Below are 17,386 nucleotides of genomic sequence, written 5' to 3' on the forward strand. Positions count from 1 at the left end.
TACCCATGAAGTCCCATTTCCGAGCCTGCGGGATGGGAACTACGACCCCCAGAATGCATTGCGCGACGGCTTCAGCCGCCATTGCCTTTCCGCAGCTCTTGGAGGGAGGGGCATAGAAGTTGGGTAAGACTAGCGTCACCCTCCACCAGGGACTTCCGGTGCCAAGCGGCTCCCCTTTCCGGACCTTTGGGTGGTCGGGTAGACTCTCTAGGCGTCTCCCATCTCTATCGCTAGGCGGCGCTTTCCGGCCCTCGCCTCGCCTCGGATGGCGGCGGCGGCGGCCGCGGGGCGGGGCCCGAGCGCGGCCTGCTTCCCGGCGTGCCCCGCGCGGCCGTTGGCAGGCAGGCGTGAGGCGACGATGAGGCGCGTCAAGGTGGTTTTGGGGCACCTGCAGGGCGGGGGGTCTCCGCCGAGGCCCCAGGCCGCCCCCTGCCTCGCCCTCTCCGGCCGCGCCCGCTCGGCCGCCCCGGACGATGTGGTGGTGGTCCACGGGCGGCGGACCGCCATCGGGAGGGCCAAGCGGGGGGGCTTCAAGGTAAGGCGGGGTGTGGAGGAGGGGGGGGGGCTAACGGTAACCCTCCCACCCCCTCAAAATGGGATGTGCGCCCCCTCCCCCCAGGTGCATAGTAAGGTGAATCTGGACTTCCCCCCCCCCCAAAAAGGGAATCACACAGCCCAAATAATGCGCTTTCTTTTTAAATAAAAAAACATATTTTTTTTATTTTCTTCATTTAATATATCAGCATAAAAACAACATCCAATACTAAATAATAAAAATAAAAAAGTAGTATAACTAATTTGACAGTAGAATGACTTCCCCCTCTCCCTCCTCCATCTAGAAATAAATTGTATAAACCTTTGCTAACGGAGCTAATCCCGATCCCAAATAATGCGCTTTCAATCACCTTTCAGTGCCCCCCGTAATGATGGTTTGCAAGTGGATTTTGCCAGTTTGCACAGTAAAATCCACCTTCAAAGTGCATTGAACGTGCATTATTTGGGCTGTGTGAAAGTGGCCAAAGTTAGAAAATAATGCAAAAAAATATTTTTTTAAAAAAAAGGGGTAGGAATTTGCAAGATCTGAACAAGGCTGTCAAAGATAGGACATTTTGGAGGACTTTCTTTCATAGGGTCGCCATGAGTTGGAAGCGACTTGACGGCACTTAACACACACAACACACAGGAATTAAGGGGTGGGGGTCGCTTCTGAGGAGAGTGGTGTCAGGCGAGGGGCTCCTTCCCTTATCCCCATATGATAAGGCTGCTAAGAACGGGGGAAAGGGCTCATTCACCACCCTCTCTTCCATACTGGAAAGCAGCCTGGTTTATTGGGAGGGGGCTTAATTTTGCTAATTTCACTGAAGAGAATGCTTTTATAAGGCTTTTGTTTTATGTATTTGTTTATTTTTTATTTGGTTTGATTTATACCACACCCTTTCATACACCCACATATACTATAAGGTTAAAATATACAAATAAAACCATATAGCATAAAGTTAAAATATACAATTTAAACAATAAACCCAATGAATTAAATAAATAAATCTTTCCGCAAACGTGGCCAGTAGCACCTCTCCACTGGCCCTTGCTTGGCAGGAAGGTATTGGGGCTTTAGATCTTCCTGGGGAGTTGTAGCATGAAGAAGTAGAGGGGAGTGGGAGAGGAATATAACGTGGGCAGAATGCAAAGGAAGTGCTTTCCCCTTCCAGGAAACTACACCTGACGAGCTTCTGGCTGCGGTCATGACAGCCGTCCTGAAAGATCTCCAGCTGAAACCTGAGGAGCTGGGGGACATCTGCGTGGGTGAGTAGCCCCCTTTGAAACGCCCGATTCATCTGTCTTTTCCTCTCCCACCCCCTTCACGCTAAATCTCTGAAATAGAAGTGTTGTCTTAGAGTTTGGCGAATTTTTTTGCGGGGCGGTGATATGATTTCTCCTTCTAAACGTCAACTGCTGTGATTCTCCCCACTCCCCCGGTAGCCTTAGATGTATCTGGATGTTCATCTTTAACCAAAGCGGATTAATCTCTTTACGCTTAGGAAATGTACTTCAACCCGGCGCTGGCGCATTGACAGCAAGAATTGGACAGTTTCTAAGGTGAACTTTGCTATTTGGTGTACTAGACTAGAATCTTTATATTTCACATCAAGTTGCTAGGTGTCTCCTAACTGCTATGAGGATCGGTTGCTTAGTGTCTGTACCAAATGCCTAAGGAAGGTTCTTGTACCAAATGGACTAGACTCCAGATCCTTGGCACTGCTAACTCCAGTCCTGAGTTCGTGTTGTGGCAGGCGCTCTGAGCCTTCCAGCTTGTGCTTAAAAGTTGGAGCACTCTCCGTTGGACCTACTTCATTTGAACTTTGCCATGCATTGGGTGGTTGAGTAGGTGGCACGGTGGTAATTACAGGTTAAAGGAGAACATGAAACTGCTGGGGGAAGAGATGGAACTTGATTCTTGGGCAAGGAACATGTTGGGTAACTTAAGTAATCATTCCAAGGCTGGTGTGGTGTTTATGTAACCATTTAGCACCGGACTTGTGTTCTCCCTGCTTGAGAGGATTGTACAGGACCAACTTTTTCTTTAATGAGAGCTGTTTCTGAATAACAAAAAATATCCTGAGCTGCTGCCCCCCTCCCCCATGGGGCACGTTACTAAGCTTTGTTCTGTCCTAGAAACAGAACGTGGACTAGGAAGATCAGAGGAGCATGCCTATTATATTAGGTGTTGTGAAACACAGGCAGGATGCTGCTGCTGCTGCAGTTGTCTTGTTTGTGGGCTTCCTAGAGGCACCTGGTTGGCCCCTGTGTGAACAGACGGCTGGACTTGATGGGCCTGGGTCTGATCCAGCATGGTGGTTGTTATGTTTTTAAGAGCTTCAGTAAAGAAGTTATTAGCTAAGCAGCTCAGCGAAAAATCCTATGAAATGGAAAAAGAATCCTAGAACAGAGCTTTCTGCAGTCTTTTCCTGGATCTTCTAGGGGACTTTTGAGCTATTCTGCAGTAATCAATGAGCTGTTGGTAGCTTGCAAGTTACCTGTTGGAGATCTCTGGTGTAGGGGTATTTCCAGCAGTTTGAGTCATCTGAAGCAGCGAACTGGGATTGCACTTTGTAGAGAGGGCTTGATACACAAATGTTCATCTGCAGGTGATTGGCTATGCCCACAGATTATGTGGAATTATGCCTGTTGGGGATCTAAGAGATCAATAATGCAGCTTTTGGTGAATCGGGTCTTTGGAGAAAGCTCATACGTTTATCCAGACCACAACTTATGATGGACTTGAAAAAGTTTTGAAAATGTTTTGCGCCAGAATGTGATGGCCAAAGAATCACTGTCATAGTAAGGCTAGTTCACGAAGCTAAAATCCTTCCCCTTTCCTAATAGTGAGTCAGCATTGGCTTGTAAAAAAATGATGGGAGGGGTCTCTTCTAAATTGGTGGTGTAGTGGTTAAGAGCGGTGGTTTGGAGTGGTGGACTCTGATCTGGAGAACCGGGTTTGATTCCCCATTCCACATGAGCTGTGGAGGCTAATCTGGTGAACTGGATTTGTTTCCCCACTCCTACGCATGAAGCCAGCTGGGTGACCTTTGGCTAGTCACACTCTCAGCCCCACCTACCTCACAGGGTGTCTGTTGTGGGGAGGGGAAGGGAAGGTGATTGTAAACTGGTTTGATTCTCCCTTAATTGGTAGAGAGGGTCAGCATATAAAAAACAACTTCTTCTTCCTTTGAACCCTTTGTTATCGCAATGGCTGGTTTACAGGGTTTTCTCTCTAGCCAAACCAGTGTGCAGCCGTGTTGACTTCAGGCATAAACACAAACACTTTTTACCAAGTGGCCTGGGTATCTCAATAACAGAAATACTTCTCTTACTGGCTGTGCTGTGAAAGGGCGTAGTATAAGCCAAATAAAATAAATAAAAAATAAATTCTAACAAGAGATCATCACCACAATATTTTCTTTCAGTGGCATTCCAGAGACGGTTCCATTATCCTGTGTCAACAGGCAGTGTTCGTCTGGATTGCAAGCAGTGATCAATATAGCGGGTAAGTACAAGACCCACATCTGAATTCCAATCTCTTTCTGTGGCCAAAATGAATTAGCCGCTTCAATGTTCTAGTGGGGTGGATCCAACCAGTTTTTGGATCCAAGCAGGAAGGAGTTTAGTTTGGCCACCCAAAAGGCCATGCTGGGACCTGCATGAACAAAACCCACATGTGACAAGGATGTAATAAATATGGAAATTGGGCAAGGCTTAGCAGGATCCAACCCAGTGTTCTTTAACATGGACATTGCTCACTTTGTGTGTCTATCCACTAGCTGCGGTTCTGCATGGTTTGGGAACTTGGTGGGGCGGCAGAAGAGGGACAGTTAGGCTGTGTTTAAAGAAAGAGAACTGCAGGCAGAAATGGAGCAACCAGTGGTTGTACAAGAGACACAAGCTGTTCCACCTGCCCCCTCCAAAATGTGACTTGCAGGTGTTACTTGTACATTTCTAAATATATTTGCACCCATAAAGAACATCTTTTAAAATTTAATTAATAAAAAATTAATAATACTTTAGATTCTCAGGCATCTTTTTTTATAGTGGAGATGGAGATTATTCTGCGTTTGTGAGATCCTGCTAGACAAAAGACATTGTTTTTGAAAATCTTGATCAAAACTGGGGACATGAGAAGACTGGAATCATCCTAGAACTCCAGTTCCAGCCATTTATTTATTTATGCCCATTGACGAATGGAGCTGGATGTACCTGGGCCTGAATAGATCCAGAAATTTTTCCTGAATAGATCCAGGAAATTCTTTAGGACAGGCAGCCAACGGAATCAAATCGATAGAGATTTATTCGTTCTAAAAAATTCTCTACTGAATCCTGACACATCAGTGGGGGGTGGGAGTAGATTGATAACACTCACTTTGTTTATTCGTTTGCAGGAGGCATCCGGAATGGGTCTTATGACATTGGCTTGGCTTGTGGGTGAGTTTTATTTATTTTGGCATGTTCATGTGTTCTGCTATTTCTGGCAATCCTTTACCCTTCTATCTCATTGAGCAAGACTGTGGAACCCTCTTCTGTACGGGGTTTCATTGCTGACAGTTTATAGTAGTACAAGCAGGGCCCCCGCAAGGACTCACAGGAGGCATCTAATTTTTCCTGTCCTCACTGTATCCTCTTTCTTTGTTCTGAAAGCTCCTGTAGCTCTCCTCTTTTCCTGCTTCCTTTTCTTTTTTCCACTCACCAGCCAACCTACCTTTCTCTCTCCCTCCCGGGCCTTCAGCTTTCCTTCCTTTCCTCCTCCCGGCAACCCCACCCCAGGAAAACTGGTCCAGTTGTGTGGTGCCAGAATTGCTGGGCCCATTTGCATTGGGTGGAACTTGCAAAGTCTTGCAGGGACACCTTACTTTCTCCTGCATCCCTTCCCCACCTCATTTGAACAACATCCATATACTCACCTTCCTTCTGTCCTTCAAATCTACTCACCAATCTACCTTTTAACCGCCTCCCATCTTATTTATTTACTTCATTTGGATCTTACCTTTCTACACAATGGGATGCAGTGCAGCTTAAAACATTCTGCTTTCCTTCATTTTATTCTTACGACAGCCCTGTGAGGTAGGTTAGGTTGGCAATGTGTAACTGGCCCAAGGTCGCCCAGTGAGTTTCCACAGCATGTTTCAGAGTGGTTGATTGCTTAACCTTTTGCCAAAGCAATGCTATGACTAAAAAAAAACAGCCAGATTACCATACACCTATGTGCTCTGCTTGCAGGCTTTTTAATGACTTGGTTTAATTTAGAGCGATGTCTACATGCAGTGAAAAGCGGTTTGGAAATCTCCTCTAATATGTAGCTTGATGGTTGAAAGCTGCCGGGCTCCTGAATTGCATGCCCCAAGCCCAGGTTTCTGTTGTGCAATGAAAGAGAAATATTGCCACACACACACATGGAGCAACTTGTTCAGCTCTTGCCCTGGAAAAGATTTCAGTTCACTTGTTATGGCTATATGATGCTATCAACGTTCAAAGGTGCCTGCCTGAAAACTTTGGCCTGTGCTTTAAGATTACTGCAGGCAAGAGTTTCTAGTAGGGGCTGTAACGGTTCCCTCGCTGTGTAGAATTGCAGAATTCAGAACTGTTGGTTTTCTAGTAGCGCAACTCTGCGCAGTATCAGAAGGCTGGTGACCGAATATCACAAGCCATTTGATCTCTTCAGGTTTGGGCTTTCTCTGCAGCCATCAGGAACTGTTTTTCCTAACCAGCTGTCCTGAAAACCATAGAAACATAGAACTGGAAGGGACCTCAAGATCCATCTAGTCCAACCCCTTGCACGATGCAAGAAATTCACAACTACCTTTCCCTCACTCTCCCAGTGACCCCTGCTGTATGCCCAGGGGAAGGCAAAAATCCTCCAGGATCCCTGGCTAATCTGGCCTGGAGGAAAATCCCTTCCTGATCCCAAAGTGGTGATCAGCATTGTCCTGGGCATGTAAGAAAGGCCTGTGAGAGCCGAGCGCTGACTCATCCCCTCCTGCCCTTCCTCTCATGACCTGCCTAAGTTCACAGAATCAGCGTTGCTGACAGATGGCCATCTAGCCTCTGCTTCAAAACTTCCAAAGAAGGAGAGCCCACCACCTCTCGAGGAAGCCTGTTCCACTGAGGGACCTCTCTAACAGTGCATTCCTAAGGAGAGATATTCCAGTCAAAGCCCATGCATTTCAATGGGCTTAGACTGGAGTAACTCGCCTTAAGAATGCACTGTAACTGTCAGAAAATTCTTCCTAATGTCTAGACGGAAACTCTTTTGATTTAATTTCAACTGGTTGGCTCCGGTCCAACCTTCTGGGGCAACAGAAAGCAACTCCACACCATCCTTTCTATGACAGCCCTTCAGATACTTGAAGATGGCTATCATATCACCTCTCCGTTGTCTCTTGTGGTTTATTGGATCCAGGAAAGCCCTTTAGTCAAATTGCCTTAAACCTTCTGGGTTTCTGTTCCATCATGCTCCACGCCTCTGTATTCGGTAGGTATCTTAACGGTGGGGTGCTGAGACGGTTGCAAACAGGAGCATTTTTCCACCGTTGGGGTGGAGAAAACAACGTTGATTTTGCTTCATCCCTCACTGTTACTATTTCTGCTGCGTGATACCTTGATTTCTTACAGCTTTCTGTATTGAAATATTCAAGGACCCACTTCCTTTGCGAGAGCTCCTGTTCGACTCTATATGTGGGGTACTTCATGAAGCTAACAAGAGTGTCTGCTTTCTTTTTCTTCCTCCAGAGTAGAAAGCATGTCTCTGCGCGGTGTTGGCGATCCTGGAGACGTCAGCCCCCATATGATGGAGAATAGCAATGCCAGAGACTGCCTGATCCCAATGGGGTAAGCATGCTTGACCTCGGGTCCTTACAACATTTGACACAACGTCTCGTCTAGGTAAATGCCTGTGAGTAATCATTCCCAGGAAAGATTCTGTTAAAGACCAATGAGCAGGAGCGGGGCATAAGGAGGTAAATGGCCTGGCAGCGTGCTGTAGTGGTTAAGAGCGTGATTTGGAACGGTGGACTCTGATCTGGTGAGCTGGATTTGTTTCCCCATTCCTCCACATGAAGCCAGCTGGGTGACCTTGGGCTAGTCACACTCTCTCAACCCCACCTACCTCACAGGGTGTCTGTTGTGGAGAGGGGAAGGGAAGGTGATTGTAAGAGGTAGAGAAAGTCGGCATATAAAAACCAACTTCTTCATTGTGGCCTGGCTTTGTAAGCAATGTAGATTCTTTTGCTAAGTGAAACAAATTCAGCAAGTTTGCATGCATTTACCTCCTTTGAATAGCTTACTTGAAGGGAAGAAGAAGAGTTGGTTTTTATATGCCGATTTTCTCTAGCTTACTATCTCCTTCCCTCTCTCTCCCCACAACAGGCACCTTATGAGAAAGATGGGGCTGAGAGAGTTCAGAGAGAATTGTGACTAGCCCAAAGTCACCCAGTAGGCTTCATGTGGAGGAGTGGGGAAACCCACCCAGTTCACCAGATTAGAGTCCACCACTCTTAACCACTACTCCACACTGGAGTTAGGCATATTGTCAGAGGTTACAAAACCTTGTTTGTTTAGCGGGCCTGTGGCTGACATGCATCGAAGCTCACCTGCGGCTAGGAAGTTGCTGTTCTGTTGGAAAAACGTCAAAGTGGTGGTTTATTTAATTTATTTATTTTTGTTTTATTCAACTTTTATTAGACATGATAGAAGTATATAAAATGATGCATGGTATGGAGAGGGTTGACAGGGAGAAGCTTTCCCCCCTCTCTCTCAATACCAGAATGTGGGGTCATCTGCTGAAGCTGGGTGGTGAGAGATTCAAAACACATAAAAGGAAGTATTTCTTCACACAACGCATAGTTAAATGGTGGAACTCCCTGCCCCAGGATGTGGTGATGGCTGCCAACTTGGAAGGCTTTAAGAGGGGAGTGGACATGTTCATGGAGGAGAGGAGTATTCATGGCTACTAGTCAAAATGGATACTAGTCATGATGCATTCCTATTCTCTCCAGGATCAGAGGAGCATGCCTATTTTATTAGGTGCTTTGGAACACAGGCAGGATAATGCTGCTGCAGTTGTCTTGTTTGTGGGCTTCCTCAAGGCACCTGGTTGGCCATAGTGTGGACAGACTGCTGGACTTGATGGGCCTTGGTCTGGTCCAGCATGGCCTTTCTTATGTTCTTATGACTACTATCCCGCCCTTTCCTGGCATAAACAGGGCTCAGGGTGGCTCTCAACAATATACATAACAATTTATCAGCATTAAAAACATTCAACATAAATGCATAAATATTAATATAAAACTACATTTTAAGATCCAGCCAATTTAAAAAGGGTTCCTAAATTCAGTACGGGCAAGATTTGTTCTCCCAGGGAGAACAAAAAGCATGGTGACCTCACAGCATAAACCAGGGAGTAGCAGTATAGTAGGGTCCAGCATAGAAGAAGGGAAGGGAATGGGGAGGAAAAAGGAAGGGGAGACCAGTAGATGTAATCTGTTGCTGTCCTCAACCATAGGCCTGGTGGAGCATCTCCGTCTTACAGGCCCTGCAAAACTGAGCCAGGTCCCTCATTAGACAGAGAGTTCCACCAGGCCGGGGCCAGAGCCAAAGAAGCCCTGGTTGAACACATGAAGCTGCCTTATACTGAATCAGACCCTTGGTCCTTCAAAGTCAGTATTTACTCAGACCAGCAGCGGCTCTCCAGGGTCTCAGGCAGAGGTCTTTCACATCACCTACTTGCCTAGTCCCTTTAACTGGAGATGGCAGGGATTGAACCTGGGACCTTCTGCATGCCAAGCAGATGCTCTACCACTAAGCCACAGCCCCTGGTTGAGGACAGCCAGATATGTCTTGGGCCAGGGATCACTCAGGATGTGGCACGTTCTGCCTTTGTATAATGGTGGAGGATACGCATGGCTCCTGCCGGCTCGCTTTTTTTGTTCTCTTGGCGAGGCGAAGAGCTGCTGCTGTTCTGTTGAATAATCCCTGTGGTGGTCCTCTTGTCTTTCAGAATAACTTCGGAGAACGTGGCAGAAAGATTTGGCGTCTCCCGGGAAAAGCAAGATGCCTTGGCATTGGCTTCCCAGCAAAAGTAAATGATTGCTATTCGCTACCCCGCCCTGGCCAAAAGCAAATGCAGAGCCGTAGAGAGAGCTCTCTTGCACATAACCAGTTCGACTTGCAGCCTGCCCGTTTTTTCTGTGCTTCCTCTTGTGCGCTGGCCTTGGGAGTTGGGTTGCTCAGTATGCCCCGAAGATGAGACAGCTCAGTTGGCACAGCGGCATTTCTCAGTTTTGCTGCGGTTGAGTTTAGCTGACTTGGGTTGGTCACCTTGAGATGCTCCCATGACATTGTTTGTTTAAGTTTTTTGGGGTGTTGGTCCAAGGGGCCTTTTCCACTAGTGGTATCCTCGTGGTGTACAAAGAGCATGACCGTTTTGTGTGTGTTAAGTGCCATCATAGGGTCGCTTCTGATTCATGGCGACCCTATGAATCAAAGTCCTCCAGAATGTCTATCTTTGACAGCCTTGCTCAGATCTTGCAAATTGAGGGCTGTGGCTTCCTTTATTGAGTCAATCCATCTCTTGTTGGGCATTCCTCTTTTCCTGCTGCCCTTAACTTTACCTAGCATGACTGTCTTTTCCAGTGACTCTTTTACCAGGTTGATATTAGCTTGCACACTCTGTATGGGAGACTAATATAGCCCAGAGTAGAACAACTTGCAGGTATTTCATCTAGCGGGCTTTCAAATTTGAAATTTGTTACATACCCTACGTACATACCTGGGCTTTTATCATTTTCTTTTATAATTTTGATACACTCTGTGTGCATTATATCGGTTTTTATCTGACCACTGATGAAGGCCTGTTGGCCGAAACGCGCACTGTGGGTGGTTTATGTTTATCAACCTTATCAATACTTCCTGATTCTGTTTATCAGTGTGTGGTGGTGGGGGGAGTGCAGGCTTCTGCCGAGTCTGCTCTTTTAGTGGCTCCACCCTATGCTTAGTAGAGTCTTACTCAGAGGTGTGTTTCCTTTTATGATGTTCTTCCAGAGCAGCCCGAGCCCAGCAGATGGGGTGGTTTAAAAATGAGATCGTTCCTGTGACGACCACAATCACCAACGACCAAGGCAAGGAGGAAACGATCACGGTGCTCCAGGATGAAGGGGTCCGGCCAGGCACTACGCGGGAAGGGCTGGCCAAGCTGAAGCCAGCTTTCAAGGAGGGGGGCACCACCACTGCGGGTAAGGGCCATGAGAGCCAACAGAACGGATAGGGGGTGAAGCAGTGAGGGCATCTGGCTAAACAGGAGGTATCTGTAGAAGAAGAGTTGAAGAAGAAGAACAAGAGTTGGTTTTTATATGCCGACTTTCTGTCCCACTTAAGGAAGAATCAGACCAGCTTACAATCGCTTTCCCTTCCCTTCCCCACATCAGACACCCTGAGAGGTAGGTGGGGCTGAGAGAGCTCTAAGAGAGCTGTGACTAGCCCAAGGTCACCCAGCTGGCTTCATGTGGAGGAGTGGGGAAACCAACCTGGTTCACTAGATTAGCATCCAGTTCTCCAGATCAGAGTACATCGCTTTAAACTTTAAACCTCCGCTCTTAACCACTACACCACATTGGTTTTTTTATGCGGTCTTTCTCTACCTTTTAAGGAGGATCAAACTGGTTTACAGTCTCCTTCCCTTTGTTTCCCCACTACAGACACCTTGTGAGGAAGGTGGGACTGAGAGAGTTCGGAGAGAACTATGACTAGCAGGCTTCATGTGTAGGAGTGGGAAATCGAACCCAATTCTCCAGATTAGAGTCCACGGCTCTTAACCACTACACCACTCCTGTACTCTGTTGTGTTCGGTTTCTCAGGTTCTGCAAACCAATGAAATGAATGCCAGTTTGGGGTGGGGAGTAGGGGGGGGTGGAGTGCAGTATATTCTCAGGGAACTTAGCTAGAGGTATACAGAAGCACCGGGTAGACTGGAAACTCCTGGCAATTTCTGTGGCTGTTGTCGTTCTCAGTTATCTTTCAGTACTAATTGGATACAGGCAGCATCATGGCTTCAGGCAACCCGAATCTTGCCAGTTGCAAATACTTCCTGATTCTGCTAGAATCGTAAGCTGGAGATGACTTGTATGTATTAACCACCCATGTTGATCTTGCCAATAATGCAGACAGCCTGCAAAGGGCTGTGAAAATATTCCTCTCCTGTTGCGTCTCTGTTCTGCTGGACAGTATCTCCTAATGAAGTTATTTTCTTTGTGCTGCCAGCTTACTCTTGTGCTTCAAATGTATTAAGAATCCGAACTGGACTTGTTAATGCATAGATATATCATTATCTCAAGATATGCATGTCTTAGGAGAAGTATGTTAAAAATGCTACATAAGTCCAGTGACTCAAGAAATTTATTTCAAATGTGTTGAGGCTGAATTGGATTTCTAAGATAGCGTAGAGAATATGCAGATGAATAAGTTGCTATAAACTCAAATATTGATACTACCTTTCCTCTTTGTCTATAAACGATATATGTTAGGTATTAACTTAGAGGGGTATAAATATGTATTGTTTAGATATATTGGCTAACAGGCTTGATAAGCAGTGTTAGTATATTAATATAATACAGTATAATAGTGACGTAAGTAGCTAGATTATATGCAGGCTAGAGTATAAATGTGCGTATTTCAGTTATGTTAAAGACTTAATCACTTTCAAGTTTTATTGTTTAAGAGTAGGTATTATAGAACGTCCTATCTCGGCTCCAGTGCAGAAGTTGGCGAGGATCTTGTTATAGATATGGAGTAATGATTATGCATGGGGAGTGTATGTTTTTATGTATGTTTTGTGTTGTTATAAAAATAAAAAAAAAACAAAAAAAAAAACCGTTGTGCGAAACCTTTACCCCCACAGGTAATTCCAGCCAGGTCAGCGATGGCGCTGCTGCTGTTCTTCTGGCCAGACGCTCCAGGGCATCGCAGCTGGGCCTTCCTGTCCTGGGGGTGCTGAGGTCCTTCGCTGTGGTCGGAGTCCCACCCAATGTCATGGGCATAGGGCCGGCCTATGCCATTCCGGCAGCTCTGGAAAAGGCTGGTAAGACACGGCTTGCTTACGCGAGATGGGAGCGCCCGTGTATAGTCTTACGTTGGGTGCCAGGGCAGGCTCTGGGGCTGAGAGTTGGGCATGTTCATGGGGGAGAGGGCTATTCATGGCTACTAGTCAAAATGGATACTAGTCATGATCCGCAGCTCATGGGCAAATGAGAGGTGAACCTGATTTATGGTTCCAGGAACGAGTTGCGAGGGCAGAAGGAACCTGGCTCTCAAACCAGAAAAAGGTTTCTGCTGACAGATGGGCATTAGGAGGTTTTGCTGTGCTAATGATTCATGACGACAGCCATTTCTCACATTTGGTGTGATCGACGAGAGAGAAAAATTGTGTGACAGATTTGTAAGCATTAGTTATAAGATTATAATCAAGATTTAATGTACCGTATGAAATCAGTTTTGTTCAGGTGTTAAATGTATTCAGGATTGATATTTGTATGCTATTGGAAGAGCTCACGTCATCATCTCCATCATGTGCAGGTTTGACTGTGAAGGATATTGATACCTTTGAAATCAACGAAGCTTTTGCTAGCCAGGTAAGAGGTGCCTGCTTTGTCTGTCCTCTTTGTTCCCTGTAGGGGGCGCACCATTCTCCCTTCTGAATTGTCACAGCAAAAGAACTGAGTGGGTTAAGATTTCTCCCACTGGACTGCAAAGGGCCTGTTAGCTGTTGCTTCCCTTTGAAGCGTTGCCAGCCGAGGGACTGAAACATAAAATAAGACTATTCTGATTTTAACAATAAAGCAGAAAGGCCATTCAGGACCTCCCGTTTGGTGGCCCCTGGAGAACAAGCTTCCAGCCCCTTTTGCAGGAAGATAGTGCTTAGGTGTGCGTATGTAAACACATATAGAATCATAGAATTGGAAGGGACCACCAGGGTCATCTAGTCCAACTCCCTGCGCAATGCAGGAAATTTACATGGTGCATGGACTCTCACATGGCCTCGTTTGCCCCATTCTTCCTCCATGGATTCTCCTTTTTATATCCCCAATTTTCTTTCTGTAGTCTCCCTTGTTCACCCTGTAACTTGATAGGCTAAGCCTTGAGAACACCACCTCCAGTTTACACAGCAGTGTTGTGTGGATCTGACCGCAATGGTGCTGTTGCTGTCTAACGAACTTTCCTGGGCTTGCTGAGGCAGGAGCACCCGATGTGGCAGAGCCCAGGTCATCATGGGGGCGAGGCAGTAAGAGAGTCAGTCGCAAAGTTAAATGGTGGAACTCCCTGCCCCAGGATGTGGTGGCTGCCAATTTGGAAGGCTTTAAGAGGGGAGTGGACATGTTCACGGAGGAGAGGGCTATCCATGGTTAGTAGTCAAAGTGAATACTAGTCATGATGCATACCTATTCTCTACAGTATCAGAGGAGCATGCCTATTATATGAGGTGCTGCTGCAGTCGTCTGGCTTGTGGGCTTCCTAGAGGCACCTGGATGGCCACCGTGTGAACAGACTGATGGACTTGATGGGCCTGGGTCTGATCCAGCAGGGCTTTTCTTGTGTTCTTATGTTCATATTCTGTGCCACATTGATGATTGCTGGCAGGGTTTTATCTGCACTGAGATCTGGAAGCTCTAGAAAACTTCCATACCACTTAGGATTTAAATTGTGAAACCTTGACACCATGTGGAATAGTCCATGTTTGAGCCAGATTCGGGCACCGACTGAGATAGGTTCCTGACCACTCTCTCGGTGGTGGTGTCCCTGCAGGCCGTGTACTGTGTGGAGAAGCTGGGCATCCCCATGGAGAAGGTCAATCCTCTTGGTGGCGCCATCGCCTTGGGGCACCCCCTGGGTTGCACCGGAGCTCGGCAGGTGGTCACTCTGCTCCACGAGCTGAAGCGGAGGGGGAAGAGGTGAGCTTTGGGTGGTCTACATCATTAAGAAAGAGTATGGTCGTTTATGCATGGGAATTTTGCCTGAGGTTCGTTGTTCGCTGGACCCACACCTTCCTGTTGGGAATCTAAGCACCAGCAAGCTCCAATCAAGTTGCCCATTGAAATGCTGCTTTGTAATTGGCTTACTTTGTCATGCTTACTGTGAGAGAAAATTCCCCCTCCCAAACCCAATTGCCACATAAAAAAGCATTGTAAGAACAAAAAACGGAGCAATCTGAAAGGGGGGGAATCCGACCCTCCGTTTTAAAAGCCTTTCTTCTGCTCAGAAAGAGCTCCGAAGTCTCAGGAAGCATTTGAATCCCCGCCTCTGGACATGCTGCTTTGTAATTGGCTGTGAGAGAAAGCAAGCTTCCGTGTCCCGTGCTTTGCTTATGCATGGGGATTTCACCCAGGCTCAGGAGAGGGAAGAACTGGGTTAACAGAGGAACAGGAAGCCCCAGGATTTTTGAGGGCTGGCAGATGTGTGTGAGTGAGACTAGAAAACCTTTGATCCTTTGCCTGCACACGTATAGAGGGCTCTGGAAGTGCTGAGCAGATTGAGAAACGGCCTGGTTTTTCTGCTGCAGAAACACCTTCGGGGCTCACTGATATAGAAGAAATAATCGATGCTTATTTATATGTGATTACAATCACTCACTTCATAAATCATATAGCATACAATTCATGTAACAAATGTGATTAACTAATACAAGAACAATCCTATATGCATAGAAACACCTTCAGCAGGTTGAGCACCACAAAACTTGATTTTTCTGCAAGTTCTGACTGGCAGATGGGAGCTCCGGAGGCAGCAGAGAAACATCTTTAACTGTTAGTTTCCCCGCATGGCTGATTTGTATCTTACAGCAAACTCCTGGTTCTCTGCTTCCTCCCCTTGTTTGAGCTGCTGTGAACATTAAGCATTAGTGTAAACGGCAAAGAAAAAAGCAATTCCAGAACGGTTTGATGTGCCGCCTTTGTCTCCCGTTGCAGAGGCTACGGAGTGGTCTCCATGTGCATCGGGACAGGCATGGGCGCAGCAGCCGTGTTTGAGTACCCAGGCAACTGACCCCCCCCCCAACTCCAGGAATGGTCCTGGCGCACTGGCTTCATGAATCCATCCAATGAAAAGATGCTCCAACTACAGCCTGTGGGTGGAGCATGTCCCACAGCACCCTTCTTTCCTGGTCTTTCTGCTCTTGGTGATTCATAGCCCTGCCTCCCTTCAAGATGGTGATACGCCAGCCTGTGCTTTGTTTCCCTGAAGAATAATCTTGTGTGGTCTGTAATGCACTGGGCATCCCGCTGGAGAGCCAGTGTGGTGTAGTGGTAAAGAGCGGTGGTTTGGAGCAGTGAACTCTGATCTGGAGAACCAGGTTTGATTCCCTACTCCTCCACATGAGCGGCGGAGGCTAATCTGGTGAACCGGGTTAGTTTCCCCACTCCTACACATGAAGCCAGCTGGGTGACCTTGGGTTGGTCACACTCTCTCAGCCTCACCTACCTCACAGGGTGTCTGTTGTGGGGAGGGGAAGGGAAGGCAATTGTAAGCCCGTTTGAGTCTCCCTTAAGTGGGAGAGAAAGTTGGCATATAAAAGCCAACTCTTCTTCTTTTCCGAAGGGGGACTGGTCTTTGGTGCTCGTGTATGTGCGGGATCGGGTGGTCTGGTGGAGGGCTGTGCCGGTTTTCACAGGCTGATCTGTGCAAGAAGGTACCTTAACACGTAGGCCCTTCTGCAGAGAAATCCCTCTCCGAGTGCCTTGTGAAATAACAGGGGCAGAGACCTGCAGGCCCGCTGAGGAGGGTTGAGGGATCACTCTGCTTTGGGAAGAAGCACTCAAAAGCGACTTAGGTGGGGGAAGCAGGTGAACAAATCAGAGTTGGAAAGGAGGTCGTATCGTAGAGCTGCATTCTGGGTTTGTTATATCTAAGGCATCCCTGACGAGATGTGGGTTCAAGCACAGCTCTGCCCGACAGAACTGATTTAAATAATTTTTTTATGAACTAACTTTGTATCTTTGGGCTAATTAAATTTTAATTCTGTGCAACCTCAGTCCTTGCCTTTTTCTTTTTGAGATTTACAGAATTCTAAGCTAAGCAGGGTCAGCCCTGGTTAGTATTTGGATGGGAGACCACCAAAGAATACCAGGGGTTGCTGTGCAGAGGAAGGCACTGGCAAACCACCTCTGTTAGTCTCTCGCCATGAAAACCCCAAAAGGGGTCGCCATAAGTCGGCTGCAACTTGAGGGCACTTTACACACACACAACCACTCAGCATTAGACCATCTTTAGTAACTGAATTTTCCATTACAAGAATGTGCTGGCTCCAGTCAAACCTAAAAACAAAACAAAGGTTCCTTTACTGTGCCCATATTTCTCTTTGCATAAAAATTCTTAACAGCTTAAAGCAGGCTTTTACGGCGCCCTGGTTAGGGAAGAAAACTTCAGCCGGCCTTCAGGTTCCCAACTCTGAGAAACCACCTGCAGTTCCTTGCCTTGGTATGCTGAGAAGATGTGCCGAAGCAGCCCTTCTTCTTGATGAAAGTGGCGGCCCGTTTTGTGGGGGGAAGCTCATCTGAGGGCACCTGCTTTTCCATATGCTCCATCGCTTGACCACTTAGGTTTTTTGGAACCAGTCCTTCCAGCAGGAAAGCCTACTGGGAGAACGGCTTTAATCTTTGTGTTCTGTCGCACCGTGCCCAAACAGGTGAGTTTACGGGCACTGGCTGCTTTCTGTGGGCCGTTACGATTTGCGCCTCTCTTCATACTTCTCGTCGTAAGAGCCTCTGCCTTGGATGAGCAGCTTGCAGGGCTTTTCCCCCAGCATCCCCACGACCGTCACCGTTGTTTCGTAGTCTACGTCATCTCTGTTAAAGGA

General features: G+C 47.0%; 2 protein-coding genes across 2 annotated transcripts in view; one reads left to right on the plus strand and one right to left on the minus strand.

The window, feature by feature from the left end:
• Positions 1 to 358: 358 nt before the first annotated feature.
• On the plus strand, positions 359 to 15,584 carry ACAA1 (acetyl-CoA acyltransferase 1). The gene is made up of 12 exons (XM_056856983.1): positions 359 to 535; positions 1,710 to 1,803; positions 2,040 to 2,097; positions 3,966 to 4,045; positions 4,935 to 4,977; positions 7,279 to 7,377; positions 9,545 to 9,625; positions 10,588 to 10,778; positions 12,440 to 12,619; positions 13,114 to 13,169; positions 14,341 to 14,486; positions 15,501 to 15,584. The coding sequence occupies exons 1-12, from the start codon at positions 359 to 361 to the stop codon at positions 15,574 to 15,576; spliced, it is 1,281 nt and encodes a 426-aa protein (XP_056712961.1). The 3' UTR covers positions 15,577 to 15,584.
• Positions 15,585 to 17,251: 1,667 nt separating this feature from the next.
• Positions 17,252 to 17,386, minus strand: part of DLEC1 (DLEC1 cilia and flagella associated protein) — a 53,129-nt gene continuing 52,994 nt past the window's right edge. The window contains exon 38 of the mRNA XM_056857135.1: positions 17,252 to 17,375. Coding sequence (XP_056713113.1) covers positions 17,252 to 17,375 — 124 coding nt within the window. The remainder of the gene's footprint in view (positions 17,376 to 17,386) is intronic.

Source organism: Euleptes europaea, chromosome 11 (genome assembly GCF_029931775.1).
Source record: "Euleptes europaea isolate rEulEur1 chromosome 11, rEulEur1.hap1, whole genome shotgun sequence".
Classification (NCBI taxonomy): Eukaryota; Metazoa; Chordata; class Lepidosauria; order Squamata; family Sphaerodactylidae; genus Euleptes; species Euleptes europaea.